The following is a 26,770-nucleotide window of genomic DNA, read 5'->3' as shown; positions in this document are numbered from 1 at the left end:
ATAATTGGGGTTTACCTCCAGATCTTTCTGCCTTGAAAGCCATTATATTAGGCTGACTCACCTACATAGGGCTGTTTCTTCTGTAGGAGCTGCTAGCAATAGGACCTTTTACAAGGTGGGTGACTGATTTGTCTAGTTAGAGGGTTATAGTCCTGTCTTTTTTTTTTAATTGATTTTAGAGCGAGATAGAGAAAAGGAGAGGAATATCGATTTGTTCTTCCACTTATTCATGCACTCACCAGTTGATTCCTGTACATACCCTGACCAGGGATCAAACCTGCAACCTTGATATATATGAGATCAATGCTCTAACCAACTGAGCTATGCAGACAGGGCTAGATCTGTTTTTAAAGGGAGCTACCACTCCCTAATTCATTAAGGTTCATGATGTTTGGCTCCAAGTTATAAAGGGAGATGGGCTTTTTTCCATGATCACTTATATGTGACTGTAAAGCAGAAAGCTAATTCTTTTGGTAATACAGTGACCCTTGAACAACATGGGCTTAAACTGTACAGCTCCACTTGTATGTGGGTGTTTTCTCCTGTTATTTTCATAATAATATTTTTTGTTCTCTAGCTTACTTTAAGATTACAGTATGTAATATTAAAATATTCTAAATAACTTAATTGACCATTTCATTAGAGATAAGGCTTCAGGTCACAGTAAGCTATTAGTAGTTAAATTTTGGGGGAGTCAGCACCCCAACCTCAATGTTATTCAAAGCTTAACTGTATAACAGACATTATTATGTATTTATGTCACAGCTCATACAAACAATATTAGCAATTTTATGACCTTCTTTGAGCACAAACAATAAAAGTGTAGTTGAACACATTTGAAACAAACTTTTTGTAATGTATAATTTAAACACAACCAGTATTCCTTCTTTTACATAAAAGAACTGAGAATAAGTAACTTTGAATTACATTGCACTTAAAATTCATAAAATAGTAAGTGTAATGTAGAGGTCTAACTTTAAATGTTAGAACAGTATAAGGCAAAAAAAATCTCATGTTAATATAAAAATGACCAGGGCTGTCAGTGAGTTCTGGTTATTTTGGGTAACTATGTTCTATAAAGTCACCACAAACACTGAATTAGTGAACACTGAATCATTGATTCATGGGGAAATACAAAAGTTAGGTTTCTGTAAGCCACTGGTCACATTTTCATCAACCAATCAGCATATAACTTTTTGCTGATATTGTTAACAATAAAAATATTGTTAACAATATTTTTAAAAATATTGTTTCTGTTTAGGACATTGACTTCCAGTCAAGATGGAGATGTAGGTAAACACAGCTTACCTCACACAACCAGATCAAAATTACAACTAAAATATAGAACAACTATCATTCAGAAATGTCAGAAATCCAGTTGAATGGAAGTCAGACAACTATGGAATTAAAGAAACCACATGCATCCAAACTGGTAGGAGGGGAGGAGGTGCAGAACAGGCTGTCACACATCCAGCATGTGGTGGATAAAAATTCAGTAGCAATATGTTGGGAGCAAGGAGTCCCAGCCCCACATTAGGGTACCAATGCAAGGAAGATAAGTCCCCATAACTTCTGGCTGTAAAAATCAGCAGGGATTGAGTTGGTGGAAGAAACTACCGGGTTCCCAGGAAGTTCCTCTTAAAAGCCCTGCACACAGACTCAGACTCACTCCCTCTAATCTCCAGCACCAGGGTAGCAGCTTGAAAGGCACCAGTGGCATACAAGAAGGAACTAAAGTATCTGGCATCAGGGCGAGAGCTGAGGGACAGCTTTCTCCTAGACATAAAGGCAGGCAGAGGCCATTGTTCCTTTTCTGAACCATTCCCCCACAGAACCACAGAGCCAGCAGGCAGATACCATGTCTGGGACTCCATCAACCTGACTTACACTCTTTGCCTCACCCTGGTGTTTGCCTGAGGCTCAGCTCTACCCAACTTAGGGGCCCACGCAAACTGTTAACAGTGGATTTTCCATGTGAATGGCTGGTCTTGATTCATTCTACACGTCTTCCTAAATCCTCTCAAACAAGCAACAACCAGCCTCAATGAGCTCCCCAGCCCCCATACCTCTTGTTAAGTTGCCTCAGGTCTGGCACTAGCAACAGCCAGTCTAGGTTCACAGCTTGGCTCTGCTGGGAACCTCCAAGCTCAGTACAAGTAGCGGCCATCTGCAGATTACTTTGTAACTCATGCTGGGAGACCCTGGGCAGAACAGAGGTGGGGGCTGACTTTGGCCTGCACCACCCAAAAACCCCAGAACCTTCACACCTGGTGGACAGCTGCAGACCACATCAGGTACCACCACCCTGCCCCTGCACATCTGATCTTCCATGGAGGGTAGAGGTTGATGGTCAGTGGTCACAACCAGTCCCCTGTGGCTGACTGGCATGGGTAAGTCCCTCCAATTGACCCACCAACAGCAGTCAAGGCCCAACTACAAGAGGAGGTAGTACTCACCCACATGGAGTGCACACCTTGAGGACTGATTTTGGGTAGTAGGGGAGCTGTGCTACTGGACCCTACAGGACACCTACTACCTTAGGCCATGCTACCAAGACAGGAAGGCATAGTAGCTCTACCTAATACCTAGAAACAAACAACACAGAGAGGCTACCAAAATGAAGAGACAAAGAATCATGACCCAAATGAAAGAATGGATCAAAACTCTAGAAAAAGAACTAAACAAAATGGAAATAAGCAACCTTTCAGATGCAGAGTTCAAAACACTTAGCAAGGACCTCAATCGCATAGAAAAGGCCCAGTCAGAGTTACCATAAAAAGTTAGTACTTTTGCGAATATGGTGAACATTCCTAAAACCCTCCGGACTTTCTGTAAGAAGTGTGGCAAGCATCAGCCCCACAAGAAAACACAGTACAAGAAGTGCAAGGATTCTCTGTATGTGCAGGGAACGTGGCATTATGACAGAAGCAGAGTGGCTATGGTGGGCTGACTATGCCAATTTCCAAAAAAAAAAAAAACCGCTAAAAGTACAAAGAAGATTGTGCTGAGGATTGAATGTGTTGAGTCCAACTGCAGATCTAAGAGTGCAGGGTATTAAGAGATGCAAGTATTTTGAAATGGGAAGAAATAAGAGAAAGGTCCAATTGATCCAGTGCTAAGCTTCATTTTTTGTTTTATTATGTGACAATAAAATCTTGAGGAAATGTTCACCAAAAAAAAAGAAAGAAAGAAAGGATACACTAATTGAAATAAAAAACAATTTACAGGGATACAACAGTAGAGAGGATGAAGCTAAGAATCAAATCAATGATTTGGAACATAAGAAAGCAAAAAGTAACCAATCAGAACAAGAAGAAAAAAGAATCCAAAAAACAAGGAAAGTGTAAGCAGCCCCGGGACAATGTCAAGTGTTCTGGTGTTTTCATCACAGGGGTGCCAGAAGGAGAAGAGAAAGAGCAAGAAATTAAAAATCTGTTTGAAAAAACAATAAAGGAAAACCTCCCTAATGTGGTAAAGGAAATAGACATGCAAGTCCAGGAAGCACAGAGAGTCCCAAACAATATGGATGCAAAGAGGCCCACTCTAAGACACATCATAATTAAAGTGCCAAAGTTTAAAAATAAAGAGAGACTCTTAAAAGCATCAGGAGTAAAGCAGTTAGTTACCTACAGGGGAGTTCCCATAAGACTGTCAACTGACTTCTCAAAAGAAAATTTGCAGGCTAGGAGGGATTGGCAAGAAACATTCTAAGAAATGAAAAGCAGGGACTTACACCCAAGATGGCGCTACCCAGCAAAGATATCATTTATAATCAAAGTGCAAATGAAGAGCTTCCCTGACAAGAAAACGCTAAAGGAGTTCATCATCACCAAACCATTCTTATATGAAATGTTAAAGGGACTTATTTAAGAAAAAGATCAAAACTATAGACAATAAAATGGCAATAAATACATATCCATCAACAATTGAATCTAAAAAAACAAACTAAGCAAATAAGAACAGAGACAGAATCATGGATATGGAGCTTTTTGATGGTTAACAGATGAGAAAGGCTCTGGGGATATGTGAAGACTAAGGGATTAAGATGTACAAATAAGTAGTTATAGAATAGCTATGGGGATGTAAAGTACAGTATAGGAAATGGAGTAGCCAGAGAATTTATATACATGACCCACGGACATGAACAAGGTTGTTGGGAATGCCTGAGGGAGTGGGGGTACTAGGTGGAGTGAGGCAATGAGCGGCAAAATTGGGACAATTACAGTAGCATAATCAGTGAAATATGACTTTAAAAAAGACATTAAACACATGGCCAACAGCACTATTACTCATGCCTGAATGAAGTTTATCCAACACACATATGATCTCCATAAGGCACATCACAGCCTTCTTGCGTTTGGGAACACTAAACACCTCAGTAGTACACTTGGGAGTAATTTTAAATAGCAGGTTCACCCCCCCCAAAAAGACAAATATACTTCATAAAGGCCATTTATTTACAGTATGAGAACTGAAACAACAAATAAAGCATCTCCTTGTTTAACCTCAACTGTGAATGTGCATTGAACAACTTAAATTTTTCTCTGCTCTGTGCACGTCCTTGAGAGACTGAGAAAGTGATTACAGGTAAATTTCAGCAAGTACCCTTATTTGCAAATGCAGAAAACTCAAATAACCATACTTTTTATTGGTGCTTTTATCATGTAAAATGCAGTGGTAATTTCCTTTTTTCTGCACACACCATTCTAGGCTCCTCCTTGCCATCTGTTGTAAGAGAATATTACTTAATATAACATTTTACTTAACAAGAGACATTACCAAGGGGTTTTTTATAAATCCTCACCCAAGAATATGCCTATAGATTTGAGAGAAGGAGAAACAATGATGTAAGAGAGAAACATCGATAGGTTGCTTCCCCTATGTGCTCTGACCAGGGATTGAGCCTGCAACCTTTTGGTGTGCTAGACGGTGCTTTAACCAACTGAGCCACCTGGCCAGGACCCAAAGGATTTTTTTTAAGGCCAGAGTTGAATTGTCTTTTTCATTGATTGTGTTCCTTTGTAGTAGGAATAAGTTCAAATGTTTATTTATAGTATAGATACATATACTACTATTAGATAATATCTCAAATCTAAATATAAACTTAAAAGTGAGGTTTTTATTATGCCATATTTCAGATGGTCTTTAGAAGTTTTTAATACAGTTCTTGTCAAAGCATCTTTTTATGTCTCTGCTGTTACTCATTGATTAAGTAAGTAATTTAGAGAGGAGGGAAGAAAGAGGGAAAGAAACATCATGTGTGAAGGAAACATCAGTTTGTTGCCTCTTGCATGCCCCCAACTTGGGGCCTGGCCCACAACCTAGGTATGTGCCCTGACTGGGAATCAAACCTGTAGCCTTTCGGTTTGCAGTATGGTGTCCAATCTACTGAGCCACATTAGTTAGGGTTCTGCTTTTTTTTTTTTTTAAGATTTTATTTATGTATTTTTATAGAGAGGGGGAAGGAGAGAAACATCAGTGTGAGAGAGAAATATCTGTTGGTTGTCACTCATACATGCCCCCACCAGGGACCAAACCTGCAATCCAGGTATGTGCCCTGACCAGGAATTGAACTAGTGACCTTCCATTTTGCAGGGCAACACACAGCCACCTGAACCACACTGGTCAGGGCTCTGCTGTTACTTTCCTATTGTTCTCTTTATACTTTGCATTTGTACTGTTACCTTGAGTGACTGCTTTCTTCATGTACCATTTGTCAGGTACCATTAAAAATGTATAGAATCTGCAGATCCACGTAACTAGGCATAGGTAAATTTCATTGTATTGCCACACACTGTTCAGATAGTTAGAACTCTACCTCCTATGACTGTGGATTCCCATTCTTCCAAGATACTTTGAATATGGTGCATAACTGGTAAAGATCTAATGCAGTGATTTTCCACCTGGTATGCCACAAGAATTTTAAAACATTCAATACCTGACTAGTCAGGGGCACTGACCCCTTTTCCCTTAGATTGTCAAATAAAAAAATGAAAACGGCCAACACAATAATAGCCATCCAGTGTAAATAAATTATACTTCTTTTTTGTTAGATCCACAACATATATCATTTTGGTGTGCTGCAAAATTTTGGTAATTAGTTTGTGTGTGCCATAAGATAAAAAACATTGGAAATCACTGATCTAATGTAACAGATCTAGTAAGTATGTACATTTTATCAAAAACAACTGATAAAGTTGACTCTAAGCTACACCATGCTTTTATGTACCACCAAGAAAGAAAAAAAATACTACCAATTATCAGATGACGTCTGTTTAAGATACATTGTTTTCAGAAATATTAAGACAAATGTGTATTTTGAATTGTTGAAAATATGATATTAAATGTTACTAAAGCTGTTTTATGAGAAATGTATAGGCCAGTAATTAATTGTGGACCAGATTGCCTGGGTGTGGATCCTGTCTGCTACTTACAAGTTCTGTGACTGCCTGTGAGTTACTTATTATGTTCATGCCTGGTTTAATTATTAAATGAGTGTTTAAAAAGCAAAATATTTAATCCAGTATCCCAAAATCAAATGTTAGTTTTATTCCAGCAAATAAATATAAAAATCTAATTTTTTGCACATCTCAGTGGTTGTTTTACACAAAATGCTTTGGAATCACTGTGTCCAATTCAAATTCTATAGAAGTCTTGGGTAATGTAGGCAAATTATGCCTGAAAAAAATTGCATTTGAATTAATTTCCTTTAATATTTAAATTTTATATAAGCACACTTTAACTTTCTCTTTTTCTGTCTCTAAAAGGATACCTCATACAATCAAAGGCTCATTGAGTAAAATTTTCTAAAGGTGGCTTTTTGTTTACAAATTACTTTCATTGCTAAGTCTTACTTTAATAGTTCAGTAATGGTGTCAGGCTTCCAAGTCGTGTAGTTTGTCAACCTACATAAATTGCATCTTCATTAAAAGAAAGAACCATATCTTAAAATGTGCAATTAAAGTTTACACCTTGAAGCAAAATCATGCTTTCCACTCCAAGAGCAGCTAAAGTTACCAAAATGAACAAGTGACAAGCAACAAGGAAGTATGAGTAGGTCTTTGAGATGGCATCATATGAATTATCATAATGGAAGTAAGAAATGGTGACTTTTTCTGGACCAGATGTAGGCTGCAGGAAAACCATTCATCCAAGATGAAGACAGAAACTAAAACGAACCAGGTACTTTTACTCTCACAGGTGATCTGCAAGTAAGTGGTGGAGCACCCCCCCCCTTTTTTTTTTTCCAAGGGGAGATAATGACCCAAAGGCTATAGGAACAGTTCTGGATACTGTTGAATGAAATTAAATTCATGCTCATTCCTTGGGTTTTGTTACTCCACAAATAATATTAATTCTGCCAAAACTTTGGAGACGCTAATTTCCAAATCCACTGTACTCCGTTGTTTTTTTCTATTTCATTACTTTCCACCTAAGAAGTCCCAGCATCCTTTGGAGCCCGTTGTTTTATGCCTTTATTTAAATTCATGCTTTTGCAAATTACTGTTACCATCTTTGGAACTGAATAATTCTAAGGATTTGTTTTTCTCTTAGTATTGTGTTAAAGAATAGTGAAGCTTTGAATATATAAAACCTTAACTCTGTAGATGTAAACTAAATAGCAAACTGAAAAAAATTGGGATTATAGGTAATGTGGTTTATACCTTATGGGTTGTATATAATGTGGATTAAACCTCTTACAAGTTTATAAGAGGTTTCCAATAGATAGGCAAAGGATTTAAATGTAACTTATACAAAATAAAATATTTTTCATAGTATTTATTAAGTAATAAGCAAAGAAACACAAAACAGCTTTTAAATAGTGATTTATACCTCAGTATTGGAAAACACACACAAATACCCAATCCTGGCAAAGTTTTAGTAATTATTGGGGGCATTACACAGAGTCTTCTTTTTAAAAAGCTGTATGGCAACATGGAGTAAACTAAAGCTCTTAATAAAATTTAATCCAGATATGTCTGTCCTGGCAAACTATCCTAAAAATATCATTGTGAGAGAGAAACATTGATCAGTTGCCTCTTGTATGGCCCCCAAGTTGGGGCTCCCACCAGGGACTGAACCTGCAACCTAGGCACGTGCCCTGACCAGGAATCAAACCTACCACCTCTTGGTCTGTGGGCCAATGCTCCAGCCAACTGAGCCACACTGGCCAGGACCAACCTTTGTCTGTTAATAAAACAAAGGGTAGGTAATCTTGAAGTTGTAGCCTAAAGTACTTTCGTGTATAGGGCAATATTATCAAGAAAGGAAATTTGGACGCATGCCACAACATAGGTGAACTTTGAAGACATTAAGTGAAATAAGCCTGTCATAAAAGGAAAGCTTATGAGTCCACTTACATGAGGTACCTGGAGTGGTCTAATTCATGGAGATAGAAAATGGAATGGTGATTGCCAGGGGCTGGGGGGAAAGTGAGGGTGAAAAATTAGTGTTCCATGGGTATAGAATTTCATTTGGGGAAGGTGAAAAAGTTATGAAGGTGGATGTGGTGATGTTTGCACAACAATGAATATCTTAATGCCACAGAACTATATGCTTAAAAATGGTTAAAATAGTGAATTTTATCTTAGGTATATTTTACCACAATAAAAATATGAAGGAAAAAATGCTTAGTCTGAAATGAGGACACTGTGGGCCCACTGTAGAAAGGGGAGAGAAGATAGAGTCAGGCTTTCCTGCCAGGAGTGGACACACATAATTTTTAAGGTGACTCTAAGGATAGAGAAGTAAATATAATAATAAAATTTAAGTATGTCATTCTTCAAGAACATTTCAGGATTGGGATATTGGTAGATTTGGGAAAGCTGGAATTAACTACATTTAAACTCAACAGTGTGGACCAAATGCAGAAGGTATGATTTGAATCTGTGTAACATCTACATTGATTATTTTTAAAGTAGTATTATTTTCAAATATATAACCAAGTGATAAACTGTACATGTGAGAACATGTTGTTGGCTGGCAGAGAAGTCTTTGATGTCCTTTTTAATGGGTAGATAAGGATTTGCAACCAGACATTAATTATTGAACACCTAAGTAGTTGTGCAAATATTTTGTTAAATGGATGTTAATGGGTGTTTATAAAGCACTTATAAAGCATTTCTTTTCCTCTTAAGTAGGTTTATCCCATGTGCAGATCCCCTTATCAATGGTTTTGCTTCTCACAGTTTCAGTTACCTGTAATCCAAAAACATTAAATGGATATGAACAACTATATGCCAACAAATTTGACAATGTGGGAGAAATAGGTAAATTCCTAGAAACATACAGTCTTCCAAGACTGAATCTAAAATAGAGAAAATCTGAATAGACTGATTACAACCAACAATATTGAAACAGTAATTAAAAAAAACTCCCAAAAAGCAAAAGTCCCAAACTAGATGGCTTCGCAGGTGAATTTTACCGTTCAAAGAAAAACTAACTCCTGTTCTTCTCAAATTCCAAGTTAAAAGGACAAATATAAATGACCCATGGACAATGACAACAGGGTGGGGATTGACTGTGGGAGCAGGAGGTGGGCAGAACAGGAGAGAGTAATAGGGAAAAATTGGGACAACTGTAATAGAACAACAATAAAAAAAGAAAAAAGAATTTACCTATAAAAATAATCAAATTATTCCAAAAAATTCAAGATGAGGGAAGACTCCTAAGCTCATTTTATGAAACCAGCATTATCCTGATTCCAAAACCAGATAAAGACATTGCAAAGAAAGAAAACTATAGGCTAATATCCCTGATATTACACATAGATGCTAAAATCTTAACAAAATATTAGCAAACTGAATTCAGAACTACATTAAAAAGATTGTACACCATGATCAAGTGGAATTTATTCCTGAAATGCAAGGTTGTTATAATATCCACAAATCAAATAACATGATACACCACATGAACAAAATGAAGGATAAAAATCATATGATCATGTCAGTAGAAGAAGAGAAAGAATTTGACAAAATCCAGCACCCGTTTATGATAAAAACTCTCAGAAAAGTGGGAATAGAGTGAGCATCCCTCAATATGGTAAAAACTCTCAGCCAAGTGGGTAGAGAGGTAACATAGCTCAACATAAAAGCCAACTCCCAGCTAACATTGTACACAATGGGGAAAAACTAAAAGCATTTCTCTTAAGAAGATCAGGAACAACACAGGGATGTGCACTTTCACCGATTCAACATAGTACTGGAAGTCCTAGCCACAGCACTCAGACAAGAAGAAGAAATAAAAGGCATCCAAATTGAAAAGGAAGTAAAACTGATTATTTGCAGATGACGTGATAGTGTATACAGAAAATCCTAAAGGTTCTACCAAAAAGCTACTGGAATTGATAAATGAATCCAGTAAAGTAGCAAGATAGAAAAATTAATATTCAGAAGTCAGTTGCATTTTTATACACCAATAATAAAGTATTAGAAATGGAAACTAAGAAAATCCCATTTATAGTTGTATCAAAAAAGTAACATACCCAGGAATAAATTTAACCAAGGAGTTAAAAGATCTGTGCTCAGAAAATTATAAAACACTGAAGAAAGAAAATGAAGAAGATACAAATAAATGGAAGCATATACCATGCTTGTGGATAGGAAGAATTAGCATTATTAATATGTCCATATTACCCAAAGCAATCTGTAGACTCAGTGCAATTCCTATCTAAATGCCAATGGTGTTTTTCACAGAACTATAAAAAATACATGGTACTCGTTAGCTTTAGAACTCGTCAAACCTGGTACCTGTTGCATTTTGAAGAGAAAAAAAAATACATTACAGCCCTCTGCATGTGCTTGCTACTCATAGGAATTGCTAGAACTTCTGTGAGACACAGCTCTACCCCACAAGAGAAAATGCTTCATCAATTGCCACTTGCTCATCACTCATCAGTACAAATTAATGACAAGTACTGAGGTACCACTGTAATCCAAAAATTTGTGTGGAACCACAAGAGACCTTGAGGGGAAAAAAGTAGTTGCAGGTATCATGTTAGCTGATATCAAATGATACTGTAAGGCTGTAGTAATCATAAAAGCACAGTACTGGCATAAAAATAGACACATAGGTCAATGGAACAGAATAAGAGAGTCCAGAAACAAACCAATGCCTATATGGTCAATTAATATATGACAAAAGAGTCAAGAACACAGTGCAGTAAAGATAGTCTATTCAGTAAGTGGTGTTGGAAAAATTTGACAGATAAAGGCAAAAAAATGATACTAGACCACCTTCTTACACCATATGCTAAAATAAACTCAAAATGGATTAATTAAAGACTTAAATGTAAGATTTGAACCCATAAAACTCCTAGAAGAGAACATAGGCAGTAGAATCTCAGGCATTTCTCATACCAGTATATTTTCTGATATATCTTCTAAGACAAAGGAAATGAAAGAAAAATAATTAAATGGGACTACAACAAACTAAAAATATTTTGCACAGGAAAGGAAGCCTACTAAATAGAAGATACCTGCCAAGGGTACATTTGATAAGGGTTTTTTATTAGTATTTTATTGTTCAATTACAGTTGCTGCATTTACCCCCCCATCCCCACCCGTCATCTCCATCTCCCTCTTCTGCTTCCACCCCCAGCCCTTGGTTCCACCCCTTGGTTTTGTCCATGTGTCCTTTATAGTTGTTCCTGAAAACCCTTCCCCCATTATGCCATACCACCCCCCCTCTGGTGACTGTCAGATTGTTCTTCATTTCAATATCTCTGGTTATATTTTGCTAGCTTCCTTGTTTTGTTGATCAGGTTTCAGTTAAAGGTGAGATCATGTGGTATTTTTCCCTCTCCACCTAGCTTATTTCACTTAGCATAATGCTCTCAGTTTCATCTGGATTGTTGCAAAGGGTAGGAGCTCCTTTCTTTCTGCTACGTAGTATTCCATCCTGTAAATGTACCATAGTTTTTTGATCCATTCATTTACTGATGGGCACCCAGGTTGCTTCCAACAGTTGGCTATTGTAAAATTGTGCTGCTATGAACATTGGGGTGCATAGGATTTTTAATTGGTGTTTCAGGGTTCTTAGGATATCATGCCAGCAGTGGAATTGCTGGGTCAAAAGGCAGTTCCAGTTTTAGTTTTATGAGGAAATTCCATACTGTTTTTCATAGTGGCCGCACCAGTCTGCATTCCCACCAACAGTGCACTAGGGTTCTGTTTTATCCACATTCTCTCCATCACTTGTTTGTTGCTTTGTTTATAATGGCCATTCCCACCTGTATGAAGTGGTATCTCATTATGGTTTTATTTGCATCTCTCTGATGGCTAGTGATGCTGAGCATGTTTCCATGTCTCTGGGCCCTCTGTATGTCCTCCTTGGAGAAGTGTCCAAGTCTTTTGCCCATTTCATAATTGGGTTGTTTGTCTTCCTAGAATTGAGTCATGTGAGTTTTTTGTATATTTTAGAGATCAAACCCTTGTCCAAGGTATCATTGGCAAATATGTTTTCCCCTACAGTTGGTTCCCTTTTAGTTTTAATGCTGTTTTCTTTAGTCCTGCAGAAGCTTCTTAATTTGATGAGGTCCCATTTGTTTATTCTTTCCTTTATGTCCCTTGCTCTAGGGGATATATTGGTGAAAATACTGTGTGGAATGCCTGAGGTTTTCCTGCCTATGTTTTCCTCTAGGAATTTTATGGTATCATGACTTATATTTAAGTCTTTATCCACCTTGAATTTATTTTTGTGTGTGGTGTAAGTTGGTGATTGAGCTTCATTTTTTGCATGTAGCTGCCCAGATCACCCAGCACCATTTGTTGAAGATGCTATTTTTACTCCATTTTATGCTGCTTCCTTCTTTGTCAAGTATTAATTGACCCTAGATACTTGGGTGTATTTCTGGGCTCTCTATTGTGTTCTGTTGGTCTATGTGTCTGTTCTCATGCCAGTACCGGGCTGTTTTGATTACATTGGCCTTGTAATACAGTTTGATATCAGATACTGGGATACCTCCTACTTTGTTCTTCTTTCTCAAAATGGCTACTGCTATTAAGGGTCATTTATGGTTCCATATAAATTTTTGAAGTGTTCTATATCTGTGACAAATGCAATTGGTACTTTAATAGGGATTGTGTTGAATCTATAAATCACTTTGGGTAATATAGACATTTTGATGATGTTAATTCTTTCAGTCAGTGAGCATGGTGCATGCTTCCATTTGTTAATGTCTTCCTTAATTTCTTTCTTCAGTTTTGTGTAGTTTTCTGAGTATAGGTCTTTTACCTCTTAAGTGGTTAGGTTTATTCCTAGATACTTTATTTTTCTTGTTGCTATATCAAATGGTATTTGATATAGCAACCATATATTTTTTCTGATTTCTGTTTCTGATATTTCATTGTTTCTATATAAAAATGCCTTTGATTTCTGAATATTGATTTTGTATCCCACTGTTTTGCCAAACTCATTTACTAGGTCGAGTAGTTTTTTTGGTGGAGTCTAGAGGATTTTCTCTGTACACTGTCATGTCATCTGCAAACAATGACACTTTTGCGCTCTCCTTTACAGTTTAGATGTCGTTTATTTCTTTTTCTTGTCTGATTGCTGTAGCTGGGACTTCCAGTACTATGTCGAATGGAAGTCATGAAAGTGGACATCCTTGTCTTGTTCCTGATCTTAATGGGAAAGGTCTAAGTTTTGTCCATTGAGCACTGATGGGGATCCTGGCCAGCACAATCAGTGTGTTGTGGCAGTTATGAACAAATACACGTGGACTACAAAAGTGCTGTGGGGAAAAAGAGATGGCATGGACACTCTCTAAGTGAGATAGAAGGTCAGTCCCTGCCTGGACAAGCTTTTATTTCCTTGCTGGGTACATTACATTGAGGGTGGTCCTCATTTACTATGCACAGGTTCCCTGTAGGTGATTACCTTTTACAAATAACAAAGGAAAGAATGTTGCTAATTACTTCAAAGAGATGGATGTTACAGATCAAGGGAGGAAGTGGTTGAACTGGTTATACTCCATACTTGGGAGGTTTAGCACAGACTTGAGGAAGATACAGTAAACACTTGCTGCCTCAGTTCTGGGTGAGGGAGTTTTGGCAAAAGCAAGTCTCATAGCAGCCTAGGTACAATGCAGACCTGATTCCCCACAGGAAAATGGGTGTGGCTCCTGTGTGCCAACTCACTCCCCACTGGCTTTTCCACATGGTGGCTGACCTACATTCCCACCCACGTGGAACAGCTCCCTATAGAACATGATGTTGGCTGTAGGTCTCTCATATATGGCCTTTATTCTGTTGAGAAATGCTCTTTCTATTCCCACTATGCTTAGTATCTTTATCATAATTCAGTGCTGTACCGTATCAAATGATTTTTCCACATCTATTGCTGTGATCATGTGATCTTTGTCTTTGTTTATGTGATGTGTTACATGTATTGATTTGCAAATATTGTACCAACCTTGCATCTCTGGAATGAATAGCACTTGATCATGGTGTATGATGTTTTTAACGTATTGCCAGATGCCATTTGCCAATATTTTGTTCATGATCTTAGCGTCTGTGTTCATCATTGATATTGGCCTGAACTTTTCTTTCTTTGTCTTATCTTTATCTGGTTTTAGAATTAGGATGATGCTGACTTCATAGAAAGAGTTTGGGAGTCTTCCATCTTCTTGGTATTTTTGGAATAATCTATGAAGGATAGAGGTTAGCTCATTCTTAAATGGTTTGTAAAATTCTCCTGTGAATCCATCCAGTCCAGGGGTTTTGTGTGTCATGAGGTTTTTGATTAGTGCTTCAATTTTGTCAGTTGTTATTGGTCTGTTTGGGCTTTTTGCTTCTTCATTGAGTTTTGGAAGATTAGATTTTTCTAGAAATTTGTCCACTTCACCTAGGTTTTCAAATTTCTTGGCATATAGTTTCTTGTAGTAATTTCTTACAGTCCTTTGTATTTCTGTGGTATGAGTTGTAATCTCTCCTCTTTCACTTCTGATTGTGTTTATTTGGGTCCTCTCTCTTTTTCCCTTGATCAGCCTCCTTAAAGGCCTGTCAATTTTGTTTATCTTTTCAAAGACACAGCTTCTGGATTCATTGATCATAGAATTGTGCTTTTAGTCTCTATGTCATTTAATTCTTCTCTGATCTTGGTTATTTCCTTCCTCCTATTTGCTCTAGGATATCTTTGTTGTTGATCCACAAATTCTTGTAGGTATAACATAAGTTTGTTTATTTGAAATGTTTCTATCTTTTTTAGGTAGGCCTATATCACTATGAGCTTCCCTCTCAGAACTGGCTTCACTGTGTCTCATAGGTTTGGGGTTATTATGAGTTCACTTTCATTTGTTTCCAGAAACTTTTTGATTTCTTCCCTAATTTCATTCTTGACCCATTCATTGTTTAATAGCATGCTATTCAGTCTCCATGAGTTAGAGTGTTTTTCAGTTTTTTCCTTGAGGTTAGTTTCTAGTTTCAGTCCCTTGTGGTGAGAGAAAATGTTTGATGTGATTTCAATTTTCTTGAATTTGTTGAGGCTTGCTGTTCTATTGTGTGGTCTATGTTTGGAAATGTTCCATGTGCATTTGAAAAGAATGTGTATTTTGCTTCTTTTGGATGAAAGGCTCTAGATATATAAGTTAAGTCTATTTGATATAGGACATTGTTCAACACCACAATATCTTGGTTGATATTTTGTTAGGAACATCTGTCTATTTTTGACAGTGGGGTGTTAAAATTTCCTACTATAATCATGTTGCTGTCAACACCTTTCTTGAAGTCCTCCAAGATTTCTTTATGTACTTGGGTGCTCCTGTGTTGGGCGCATATATGTTTATAATGTTTCTGTCTTCTTGATGGATTATTCCCTTGAGTATTATGAAGTGACCTTCTGGGGCTCTTTTTATGGCCCTTTTTTTGAAGTCTATTTTGTCTGGTATGAGTATTGCTACCCCAGCTTTTTCCTTTTTCTGTCTATTTCTTGGAATATTTGTTTCCAGCCTTTTGCTTTCAGTCTGTGTAGATCTTTTATTATGAGGTGGGTCTCTTGTAGGCAGCATATGTGTGGGTCATGCTTTCTTATCCATTCAGCTATTCTATGTCTTTGTATTGGAGCATTTAATCCATTTATGTTTAAGGTTATTATTGATAGGTACTTATTCATTGCCATTTTTTTGCACCTGTGTTCCTCTCTCTCTCACTCTTTTCCCCCCTTTTAAAGCAGTCACTTTAGCATCTCTTGCAGAGCTTATATGGAGGAGGTGTATTCTTTGAGGCTTCTTTTGTCTGGAAAGCTCCTTATTTGGCCTCCCATTTTAATTGAGAGCCTTGCTGGATAGAGTAGTCTTGGTTGTAGGTCTTTGTTTTTCATTACTTTGAATATTCCTTGCCATTCTCCTCCGGCTTGGAGCATTTCCTTTGAGAAGTCAACGGCTAGTCTTATTGGGGCTCCCTTGTATGATACTTCCTGTTTCTCCCTTGCTTCCTTTAAGATTCTCTCTTTGTCTTGGAATTTTGCCATTTAAATTATTTTGTGCCTTGCAGGGGGCCTCTTTGGGTTCTCCTTGATTGGGACTCTCTGTGTTTCCTGGATTTGTGTGACTTTTTCTCTCATCAAATTAGGGAAGTTTTCCATCATTACTTTTTCAAACAAGTTTTCTCTCCCTTGCCCCTCTTTTTCTCCCTCCGGTATGCCTATTACACGGATATTATTACGTTTCATGTTGTCCTGCAGTTCTCTTAACACGTCTTGGTTCTTTCTGGGTCTCTGTTCCTTTTCCTGCTCTTTCTGGGTGTTTTTCCTACCTTGTCCTCCAGCCTACTGATTCGATCCTCTGCTTCATGTAGCCTGCTTTTGATTTCTTCTACAGTGTTCTTCAGTTCAGAAACTGTGTTCTTCATTTCCTCTTGGCCCTTGTAGATAGCTTCTATTTCTTTTTTCATGTTGATATAATTTGCAATGAGTTCATTGTAGTTTCCCTTTAGTTTTTGGTAATTCTCTGTGAGCTCATTGAGCTCTTTGTAACCTTTGCTTTGAACTCAATATCTGTTAGTTGACTTGCCTCTCTTTCATTTAGCATTCTTTCTGAGTCTTCCTCCTTTCCTCTCAGTTGGAGTTTGTGTCTTTGCCTTCCCTTCTTTTGTGAGACTCCTCTTGTTAGCCTCAGCTTCTTAAATTGATCTGTCCTGACTCCCTGGGTTTATGGTGTGAACTTCTGTGGTAGTAGATCTGTGAGATTCAGTAGTGCAGTCTCCTCAATTTCCTGCACTTGCTGCTCTTGGGCTGTCATTTATGTTGGCTCTTTGGATGTCTTTGGGTTTTGATTGTTCTTGGGTCTTTCTTCAGTGGTTCCTTCCCTCCAGCTGGTTAACTGAGGGCCACCCTGCCCAGCAAGTCTTGTATTCTGTTGTGCAGGTGCAGACAGGTAATAATGAAGCTGGTTCTTGTGTCTGTCCCAGGTTTTGAGGTTTCTTTCTCACTGTTGTTCAGTTGTTTGTTCTGGGTTATTTCTTCACTGTTTAGTTGTAATTCTAGATTGGTCCTGGGTGGGGATTAGTGCAGCTTTCACTCACTCCTTCATCATCTTCCATTTTTATCTGTTGGTGCTTCCTTTGTTGGTGGGTTCTCTCTTCCAGCAGGTATACTGATGTTCACAGCTCCCACCTACTCTTTTATGTGATCATTTGGAGCCGGAAGGCAAAATGAATTAAGACAGTGGAAGTGTATTCTATGGGACATAAAGGACCAAACCATAGAGAAGAGATAGGAAATCCTTTGGATAAGTATAGTATAAACTTATACTGTAACTTACAGTGAAACTGTGATATTTCACCCAACTAGACACTTTTTAGACAGGGTGGAAAAAAGACTCTCGTTAGGAGAGGGGAAGGATTGTGAGTTGGATCCAGAAAACAGTGAGGTTGTGGGAGGTCAAATTATGAGATATAGTGAGAGTAAAGGATAGAAACTAGGTATAGGGTGCAAGAGACTAGAGTTAACCACAACAGTAATAAAGTTCGAGAAGACAGTGAAATCAGCTAAGGTCCAGGAGGAGTGCTATGTAGTATTTACAATTGTATGGAACAAAAATCATGACAGAATCTATGTGATCTGAGTAACAAGAATAGTAAGTACATGACCCAGAGTAGTGTGCTATTGGAACATAAATGAAGTGAAAGAAGGAAAATTAAAAATACACCAAGAGAACAAGAAAACCAGTCTAACAATGTAATTACATAAACAAAACGAAGAAAACTAAACAGAAAGAAGAGCAATTAAAAAAATACTAATAAAATGAAAGAAGTAAAAATAATGAAATAATAATTAAACAAATAAACAATAACTTTCAAGTTCTCTGGAATAGCAGAGTGTTATTTGTCTCAGTTTCTAATTTGTTGGGATGACCCCTCTGTGGGTCTGACTCTGGTACTTTCACAGCTCCATGTCTGATTGTCTCATTTGTGGGAGGGGGGAAAGAAAGAAAAAAAAACTCCACCTTTAAACTAGCCAAGCCAGTTCTGCTGTCTTCCTGGCTGGTTTAGTTTGCTTTTCTCCCTTCCTGTGGTTTTATGCTGATGGGAGCCGGGTCTGAGCCTTGCTCTTCACAGTTGCCCAGCCTCCAGCCCAGTTCCTCAGTTCACTGCTGGGCCCCCAATGCCCTTTTGTACCAGGCCTACACCTTCAGTCCACCAGTTGTGGTGTCTTTGAGGTACACCAGTTAGGGGCAACTCACAAACCACCTTCTCTCTCTTTGCTATCCTAGGTCCTAGGAACTCTCAAAGCCTCTCTTCAGGTTAGTTTGGTTCTCCCACTGGGTTAAGTCTTTCTGGAAACTGCTGACTCCCTGAGACCTGCTGCTCTCCCCTGGGGGGAGGGGTGCGGGTAGACACCTCCGCCTTCTTCTTAGTGAGCCAGTCTGGCCCCGCAGTGCTGTGGTGGGCCTACACCTGGCCTTCCCTGCTGCTGCTGGGGTGGGGGGCCTCTACTGCTATGGTAGCGGTGGGTTGGGCACATATGGCTGGGGACTTGGGTGCGGGCTGGCACCCTTCCCTCTGTGGCCATGGTCCTGGCAGCAGGAGTAGGCCCATGGCCAAGGCTGCAGATGCTGCAAGGTAGCAGCCAAGGGAGTCACAGGCACAGCTTAGGAAGAATACCCTAAACAGCCACCAAGAGCCTTTTTTTTATAATGCCCTGTTCATGCCTACCACTCCAAACAAGCACCAGGCCTCACACAGCCCAACTTTCCAACAAGACTGGAGACTATCCAGGTCAAGGTCCATCGTGGCTCAACTCTTCTTCCCTTTCCAGGCATCACCAGCTCCCCGATTTGTCTGGTAATAACCCCACCAGTACCCACAGTCCAAGGGGGGGGTGCACATCGCCCCTGTGCATTTGTTTACTTCTTTATTCCCCACAGTGATTTCAAGCATCCAGGTCAATCCTGGTGCTGCACAAACCTCCCTGTTTGGCAGAGGAGGGAGCCATTGACCTGGCTGTCTTCTAACAATCCTGTGTAAGGCCCAGCTGCAGCCACCCTGATTCTTGAGCTGGTCACAGGAACCTTATTGTCACAAAGCAGTCTCCTTACCATCTGATTGTTCAATGTCTTCTACAGTTTTGGCCTGCAACCTTCATGTATGCTGAGATACCATTGGCTGTTCACTTTGTTCCTCAGAAGATCAGCCAGGTGTTCAAGCTGCGTGTAGGGGAAGTGGACTCTGCTCCAACCTGCCTTGTCACCATCCTTCCTCTAATAAGGGGTTAATATCCTAAATTGTAAGGAACTGCTATAACAACAACAAAAAACAATCCAGTTTAAAAATGGGCAAAGGACTGAGTACACATTTCTCCAAAATAGTCATATGGTTGCTGAAAGATATATGAAAAGATGCTTGATGTCACTAATCAGTAATTAAAACTACAGTAAGATACCACCTCATACCTGTCAGAATGGCTATCATCAGTAAATCAGCAAGTAACAAGTGTTGGTGATGATGTAGTGAAATGGGAACCCTTGTGCATTTGGGTGGGAATTCAGATTGGTGTAGACACTATGAAAAACAGTATGGAGGGTCCTCAAAAAAAACCAAAATGGAACTACCTTGTGACCTAGCAATTCTACTTCTGGGTATATCTAGAGGAACTCAAAACGCTATATTTGAAAGAATATATGAAAGAACAGTATAATAAATGTTATCTGTGCTTATTACACTGTTACTTACAGTAGCCAAGATACAGAAGTAACCCAAGTGACCATCAATAGATAATTGGATATAGAAAATTGGTATATACATACAGTGGAATATTACTTAGCCATAGTGAGAATGAAATCTTAACCCTTTATGCCAAGTGGAATAACTCAGAAAAAGACAAATATTATATGATTTCACTTATATATGGACTCTAAAGAACAAAATAAACAAACTAGAAACAGACTTGGATACACAGAACAGACTGATGGTTGCCAGAGCGGAGGGAGGTTTAGGGTACTGGCTGAAAAACTGAAGAGATTACTGGGTACAAATTGGTAATTACAAAATAGTCATGGGAATGTGGAGTACAGCATAAAGGATATAGTCAATAATATAATGGCTATGTATGGTACCGGGTGGGTAGTAGAAATATTGGACAAAAATATTTGTAAAATATATTATTTAAGCACTATGCTATACACCTGAAACTAATACAAAGTAATATTGAATGAAAACACTGTAATTGAAAACTAAAATTTTAAAAGAAAACAAAAGTATTAAATGGAGAATTCCAGAAATAAACAATTCATAAGTTTTAAATTGTATACCATTTTGAGTAGCATGATGAAATCTCAATATGAATATCATCCCCTTGTCCAGTGTATCCACACTGTATAGGGTACCTGCAGATTAGTCACTTTGTAACCAGTTGGTTATCATATCAACTGTTGAGATATCACAGCACTTTTGTTCAAGTAGCCCCTTGTAGTAGTAGCCTAATGCTATGTCACAAAACCTACATCATTCACCTCACTTAATCTCTTCACATAAGCATTATATCATCTCACATCATCACAAGAAAGGGGATGAATACAATATTTTTAGAAAGACCACAGTCATATAACTTTTATCACAGTAAAATTGTGCTATTTTTTAGTGTATAAATTAAACTTGATCATAAGTATGTGTGTATAGGGAAACACATAATATATATAGGGTTCAGTATTATCAGTGATTTCAGGCATCTTAATGTATCCCCCACAGATAAGGGGGAACTGATGTATACACCATTTCTTACCAAAACCTTATTTTTATAGATTAAAAAAACTAAGCTATAATTTTATTGTTTTATAATCTAAATCTTTATTTAGTAGCATATGGATTTAATGAGGTTTTTCTCATAGTTTTATATTCTGATTCTTTTGATTGTTATGGATATCTCTGAAAACATTAGGCCTAAGAAATATTTTTATGTTTTTTATCGAACTGTTAACTAATAGTAGGTCAAAATCCTTAACTATGGAGATCAAACAATATATAAATTTCAGTCTTTACTGATTTAATTTTGTAGACATGATGAAGGCTATAAGTATGTCATGTAGTGTTTTGAATGCCTTGTGAAGATTCTAAATAATGTTTTAATATGTGTTTATTAACATGTTAGTTATTAAGTATTAAAGTTAATAATTAAATATGTTTAAGTATTCTATAATACTTAAGTATTATAAAATACTTACCAAGATTTTATTTTAATTTCTTAATGGCTTTTATCCTATCACTTTCTATTCTAATAAAGTAGCTGGAAAAATAGAAGTTAGCAGTCAATTAGAAACTCAATGTTGAATTTAGATGTTTGTGAATTTTAGATGTGCGTATTTTTTATCTTTTATTGCATTGAGGAAGAATTCTTTTCTTTTTTAGTAAAAAATCCCAGAAGTGGGATGAAATGAATATCCTGGCGACATACCATCCCGCAGACAAAGACTATGGTTTAATGAAAATAGATGAACCAAGCACTCCATACCATAGGTAATGTTTTGTAGACATTATTCGTTGTTGTGGTTTTTTTTTGACTTGTTTACATTTTGCATTTGATAAGAACTTCTGGATAACAGCTGATTTGAGTTTGTGTTTGTTTTCATATTTGTTACTAGAGCACTAATTAATAACCACACTGCATATTTTTGTGTAATAACATAACTAATATGTAACTTTTAAATTGTGGGATATATTTTATACATTATAATTTTAGTAGTAAGTGTTTATTTGTTGCACCTTAGTGATTTCTAGCTGTCAGTGATGCTCACAGGCCAGTGATATTTGTCTTCCTTAAAATAATCTACAGGGTCTGGAAGAAGTAATGCCATTGAGTATAGTTGGTAGGGCACATGAATGTCTTACATGAGATGGACAGCAATTTGAATATTTCACCTAACATGTGATGTGGTATGCTTGAGTGTGATATTGTTATGTTACAAACTTTCATGCTTCTGATTTTGTAACAGAAGATTTTTATGTAATAAAATACGGGCATTTTTTGTGCCAGACCCTGTATTTATTAAAAGGAAAATGAGGATTGGGTGCCTTTGTTTTTGAAATAGATATCAGAGGCTTACATGTCTCTTTGCAAAAAATAACTTCACAGATGGTAACTATATTTTTAACCCATTCAAAGACAAGTGGTCATTACTACTTTTTGATATCCTTATTTTTGAATTACATAATATTGTAGTTTAGGTAATTACATTATGATTGTTGACAATTTTAAGTCTTGCAGAATTTTTAAAATAAATTTTAAAATAAAAGTGTGTGGCAGTGATTAGTATAAAGGCAAAAATAATATATCATTAAGCATTTTGAGATGATGGCATTCTAAATACGGAGAAATACTGGTCTGCTTGAGCAAGATGGCTGCTGCAGTATGGGGGATGACTCAGTACCAGGATCCCAGCAGCTACTCTCTCAGTTCTTTCCCCAAAGTATTGTCCCTTGTCTCTCCTCAAGCATCTCTGGTCCACTCTGCCCCTCCCTTTGCCAGACTCCAGGGTCAGAAGACAGAAGACTTCTGGTCAAGATGGCAACATGGGCAGACATGGCTCGCCTCTTCACACAACCACATCAAAATTATAATTAAAATGTAGAACAACCATTACTCAGGAATGTCAGAAATCGAGTTTAGTGGAAGCCTGACAACTATGGAATTAAAGAAACCACATCTATCCAGACTGGTAAAAGGGGTGTAGATGTAAAATGAGTTGGTCTCACATCCATGTGAATAAAAATTCAGGAGGGATATCTCAGGAGCAAGGAGTCCCAGCCCCATACCAGGCCCCCTAGCCCAGGAATCCAGTGCCAGGAAGATAAGTACCCACAACTTTTGGCTGCAAAAGCCAGCAGGGATAGAGTCAGTAGAAGAAACTGCTGGAGCCCCAAACAGTTCCTCTTAACCCACACATGGGCTCACCTACTCAGACTCACTCTCTCTGAGCTCCCACACTGTGTTAACACCTTGAAAGGCACCAGTGGTATATAAGGAGAAACTGAAGTGTCTGGTATCAAGGTGAGTAGAGGCCATTGTCTCTTTGCTAAACCCTCTCCCACAGAGCCGGCAAGCTGATGTCATATCTGAGACTCCATCAACCTAGCTAACAGTGTTTGACCCACCTTGGAGATTCCCAGAAGCTCTGCTCTACCCAACTTATAGGCCCACCCAGGCTGCTTTTCCATAAGAATGGCTGGTCTTGGCTCCTAAATCCTATCAGACAACCAACAGCTGGCTTCAGTGAGCTCTAGCAGCACCCGGATTAGATTCACAGCTTGGCTGTGCCTGGAAATCTTCAAGCCTAGCACAAATAGCAGCCATCTCAGATTGCTTTACAGCTCAGGCAGGCTGCCCTGGACAAAACACAGGTAAGGGCTGACCTTGGCCTGTACCTCCTGGGAAAGCCCAGGGCTAGACACCCAGTGGACACTATAGACCACATCAGAGCACCACCACCCTGCCCCTGCACAGCTGATCATCCACAAAGGGCGGAAGTTGGTGGTCAGTGGTCACAGCAAGTTCTTGCAGCTGACTGGCCTGGGTAAATCCCTCCCACTAATCAGCCAACAGCAACCAAGGCTCAACTACAAGAGGAAGGTATAACTCAGCCCACATGTAGGGCTCAAGTTCCCAGCTTGGGTGATGGGGTCTGTGCCACTGGACACTATAGAACACCTACTACATTAGTCCTTACTATCAAAACATGGAGTCAGAGCAATTCTACCTAATATATAGAAACAAACAGGGAGGCTGCCAAAATGAGGAGACAAAGAAACATGGCCCAAATCAAAGAAGAGATCAAAACTCCAGAAAAAGAACTAAACAAAATGGAGATAAGCACTCTATCAGATGCAGAGTTCAAAACACTGTTTATAAGGATGCTCAAGGAACTTAGAACCTCAGCAGCATAAAAAAAAAAAAAAAAAAAAGACCCAGCTAGAAACAAAGGATAGACTAATTGAAATAAAGAACAACCTTCAGGGAAACAACAGCAAATTGGATGAAGCCAAGAATCAAATCAAAGATTTGGAACATAAGAAGCAAAAAACCACCACACAAAACAACAAGAAGGAAAAAATAATTTTTTTAAATGAGGAAAGTATGAACAGCCTCTGGGACAACTTAAAAAGGTCTAACATTCTCATCATAGGGGTGCCAGAGGAGAAGAGAAAAAGCAAGAAATTGCAAATCTATCTGAAAAAATAATGAAAGAAAACTTCCCTAATTTGGTGAAGGAAATAGACATGCAACTAATTCCAGGAAGCACAGAGAGTCCCAATTATCCTGGATGCAAAGAGACCCACTCCAAGACACATCATAATTAAAAGGCCAAATGTTAAAGATAGAGACGCACCCTGGCTGGTGTGACTCAGTGGATTGAGCACTGACCTACAAACCAAAGGGTTGCCGGTTAAATTCCCAATCAGGGCACATACCTGGGTTGCGAGCCATGTCCCCAGTTGGGGGCCCACTAGAGACAACCACACTGATGTTTCTTTCCCTCTCTTTCTCCCTCCCTCCCTTCCCCTCTGTCTAAAAATAAAATCTTTTTTTTAAAGAGAGGCTTAAAAGCAGTTAGAGAAGTTAGTTACCAGATAGTTGCCAGATAGAAGGGGGAAGGGGGAGAATGGGTGAAAAGGTGAGGATGTTAAGAAGTGCAAATAGGTAGCTACAGAGTAGCCTTGGGAATTTAAAGTACAGTATAGGAAGTAGAGTAGCCAAAGAACATATACACATGACCCATGGACATGAACAATGTTGTGGGGATTACCTGAGGGAGTAGGGGGCACTGGATGGAGGAGGAATAAGGGGGGGGGGGAGAAATCAGGACACTATAATAGCATAATCAGTAAATACAATTTTTAAAAAAGTAGAAACACTAAATTTAGAATTAGGCCTTAACTTATATTGGAAAAATAAAGATTTTCAGACTGAAATAATTTGAAGTAAAACACCATAAATCCAGAAGTTACTATTAAAAAAGAGTTAAGAAATTTTGTTTTAAATCAGTGAGTGAAAGCTTTGGAAGAAGATAAGTTGCGATAATAGCAGAAATTGATAATAGCAGAAACAGTAAAAACAAGAATAATCACGAAGATTGTGGCAGGGATAGAAAGGAACAATGAAATAAGAAGTACAGATATTTTTTTCAATATTTTATTTATTTTTAGAGAAAGGGGAAGGGAGGGAGGAAGAGAGGGAGAGAAACATCAATGTGTGGTTGCCTCTCGCACAGCCCCTACTGGGGACCTGGCCCACAACATAGGCATGTGCCCTGACTGAAAATCAAACCAGTGACCTTTTGGTTTGCAGGCCAGCACTCAATGCCACACCAGCCAGGGCAGAAGTACAGATATTGAAACTCCAATACTAATAAACTTAAGGGAAGAAATGAATGTATAATTTATAAAAAGTTTGTATTCTTACAAATATATATCTTAAAACATAGCTTAAAACTTGTACCAGAAGCCAAAGTCAGGGCTTTCTTTTTTTACAATAAAAGTAGTAGATTATTTTATAACTACCAATTCGTACTTAATTACTATACCTCTTTCACAGAAATATAAAGTACAGCATAGGAACTATAGTCCATGTATATGGTGCCAGGTGGGTATTGGAAATTTTGGGGGGAACACTTTGTAAGGCACAAAATGTGATTGATTGTCTAAGCACTATGCTGTGTACCTGAAACCAGTATAAAATAATATTGAAAGTAAACTGTAACTGAAAAATAAGAAGATAAAAATAAATAAAAGTAGTAGATATCTCTTTTTCTATGTTGGTTGGACATGACCTGAAAGAATTTAGATCAAACATGATTCAAAAAAATAGCTATTGTCATTTTTAGGCTTTATGTTTAAAATATAAGTGAGAACAGATATTTGATGCTGCTCTTTTTCTTCTCTTTACCTTACCATATTCTTCCTCAGAGAGTCTCTAAAGTTATTTGCTCTCTAAATGATTGAGGCATTATGTATATACAGAAGTATGTACACAATTTTTATTAATTCAGTGCTCAGTTTTACCAGCTTTGTCTGAAAATAAATTTTTTTAAAGATGCTTTTTAGGTCTTTTGGAACTTCTGGCCAATATGGAGGTATAGGTAGATACACTTTGCCTCCTTGCACAACCAAAGGAAGGACAACAACAAATTTAAAAACAAAAAATAACCAGAACTGCCAGAAAATCGAACTTGGAAGTCCTACAACCAAGGAGTTAAAGAAGACACATTCATCCAGACTGGTAGGAGGGGCAGAGACCAGCAGTCATTTCAGAGAGGACTCTCAGCGAGGTGGTGGCTGGCTGAATG

At 38.1% G+C, this 26,770-nt stretch overlaps 1 protein-coding gene across 2 annotated transcripts in view; it reads left to right on the top strand.

The window, feature by feature from the left end:
- PPP1R2 (protein phosphatase 1 regulatory inhibitor subunit 2) overlaps nt 1-26,770 on the top strand; it is a 41,836-nt gene that overhangs the window by 2,182 nt on the left and 12,884 nt on the right. For both annotated transcript variants that reach the window (XM_028504829.2, XM_036018335.1), the window contains exon 2: nt 21,840-21,947. In XM_028504829.2, the coding sequence (XP_028360630.1) occupies nt 21,840-21,947 (108 nt within the window). The remainder of the gene's footprint in view (nt 1-21,839; nt 21,948-26,770) is intronic.

The sequence above is a fragment of the Phyllostomus discolor genome, chromosome 2 (genome assembly GCF_004126475.2).
Source record: "Phyllostomus discolor isolate MPI-MPIP mPhyDis1 chromosome 2, mPhyDis1.pri.v3, whole genome shotgun sequence".
In the NCBI taxonomy this organism is placed as follows: Eukaryota; Metazoa; Chordata; class Mammalia; order Chiroptera; family Phyllostomidae; genus Phyllostomus; species Phyllostomus discolor.
The sequence above is the reverse complement of the archived record's forward strand: the minus strand, read 5'-3'. Positions and strand labels throughout refer to the sequence as shown.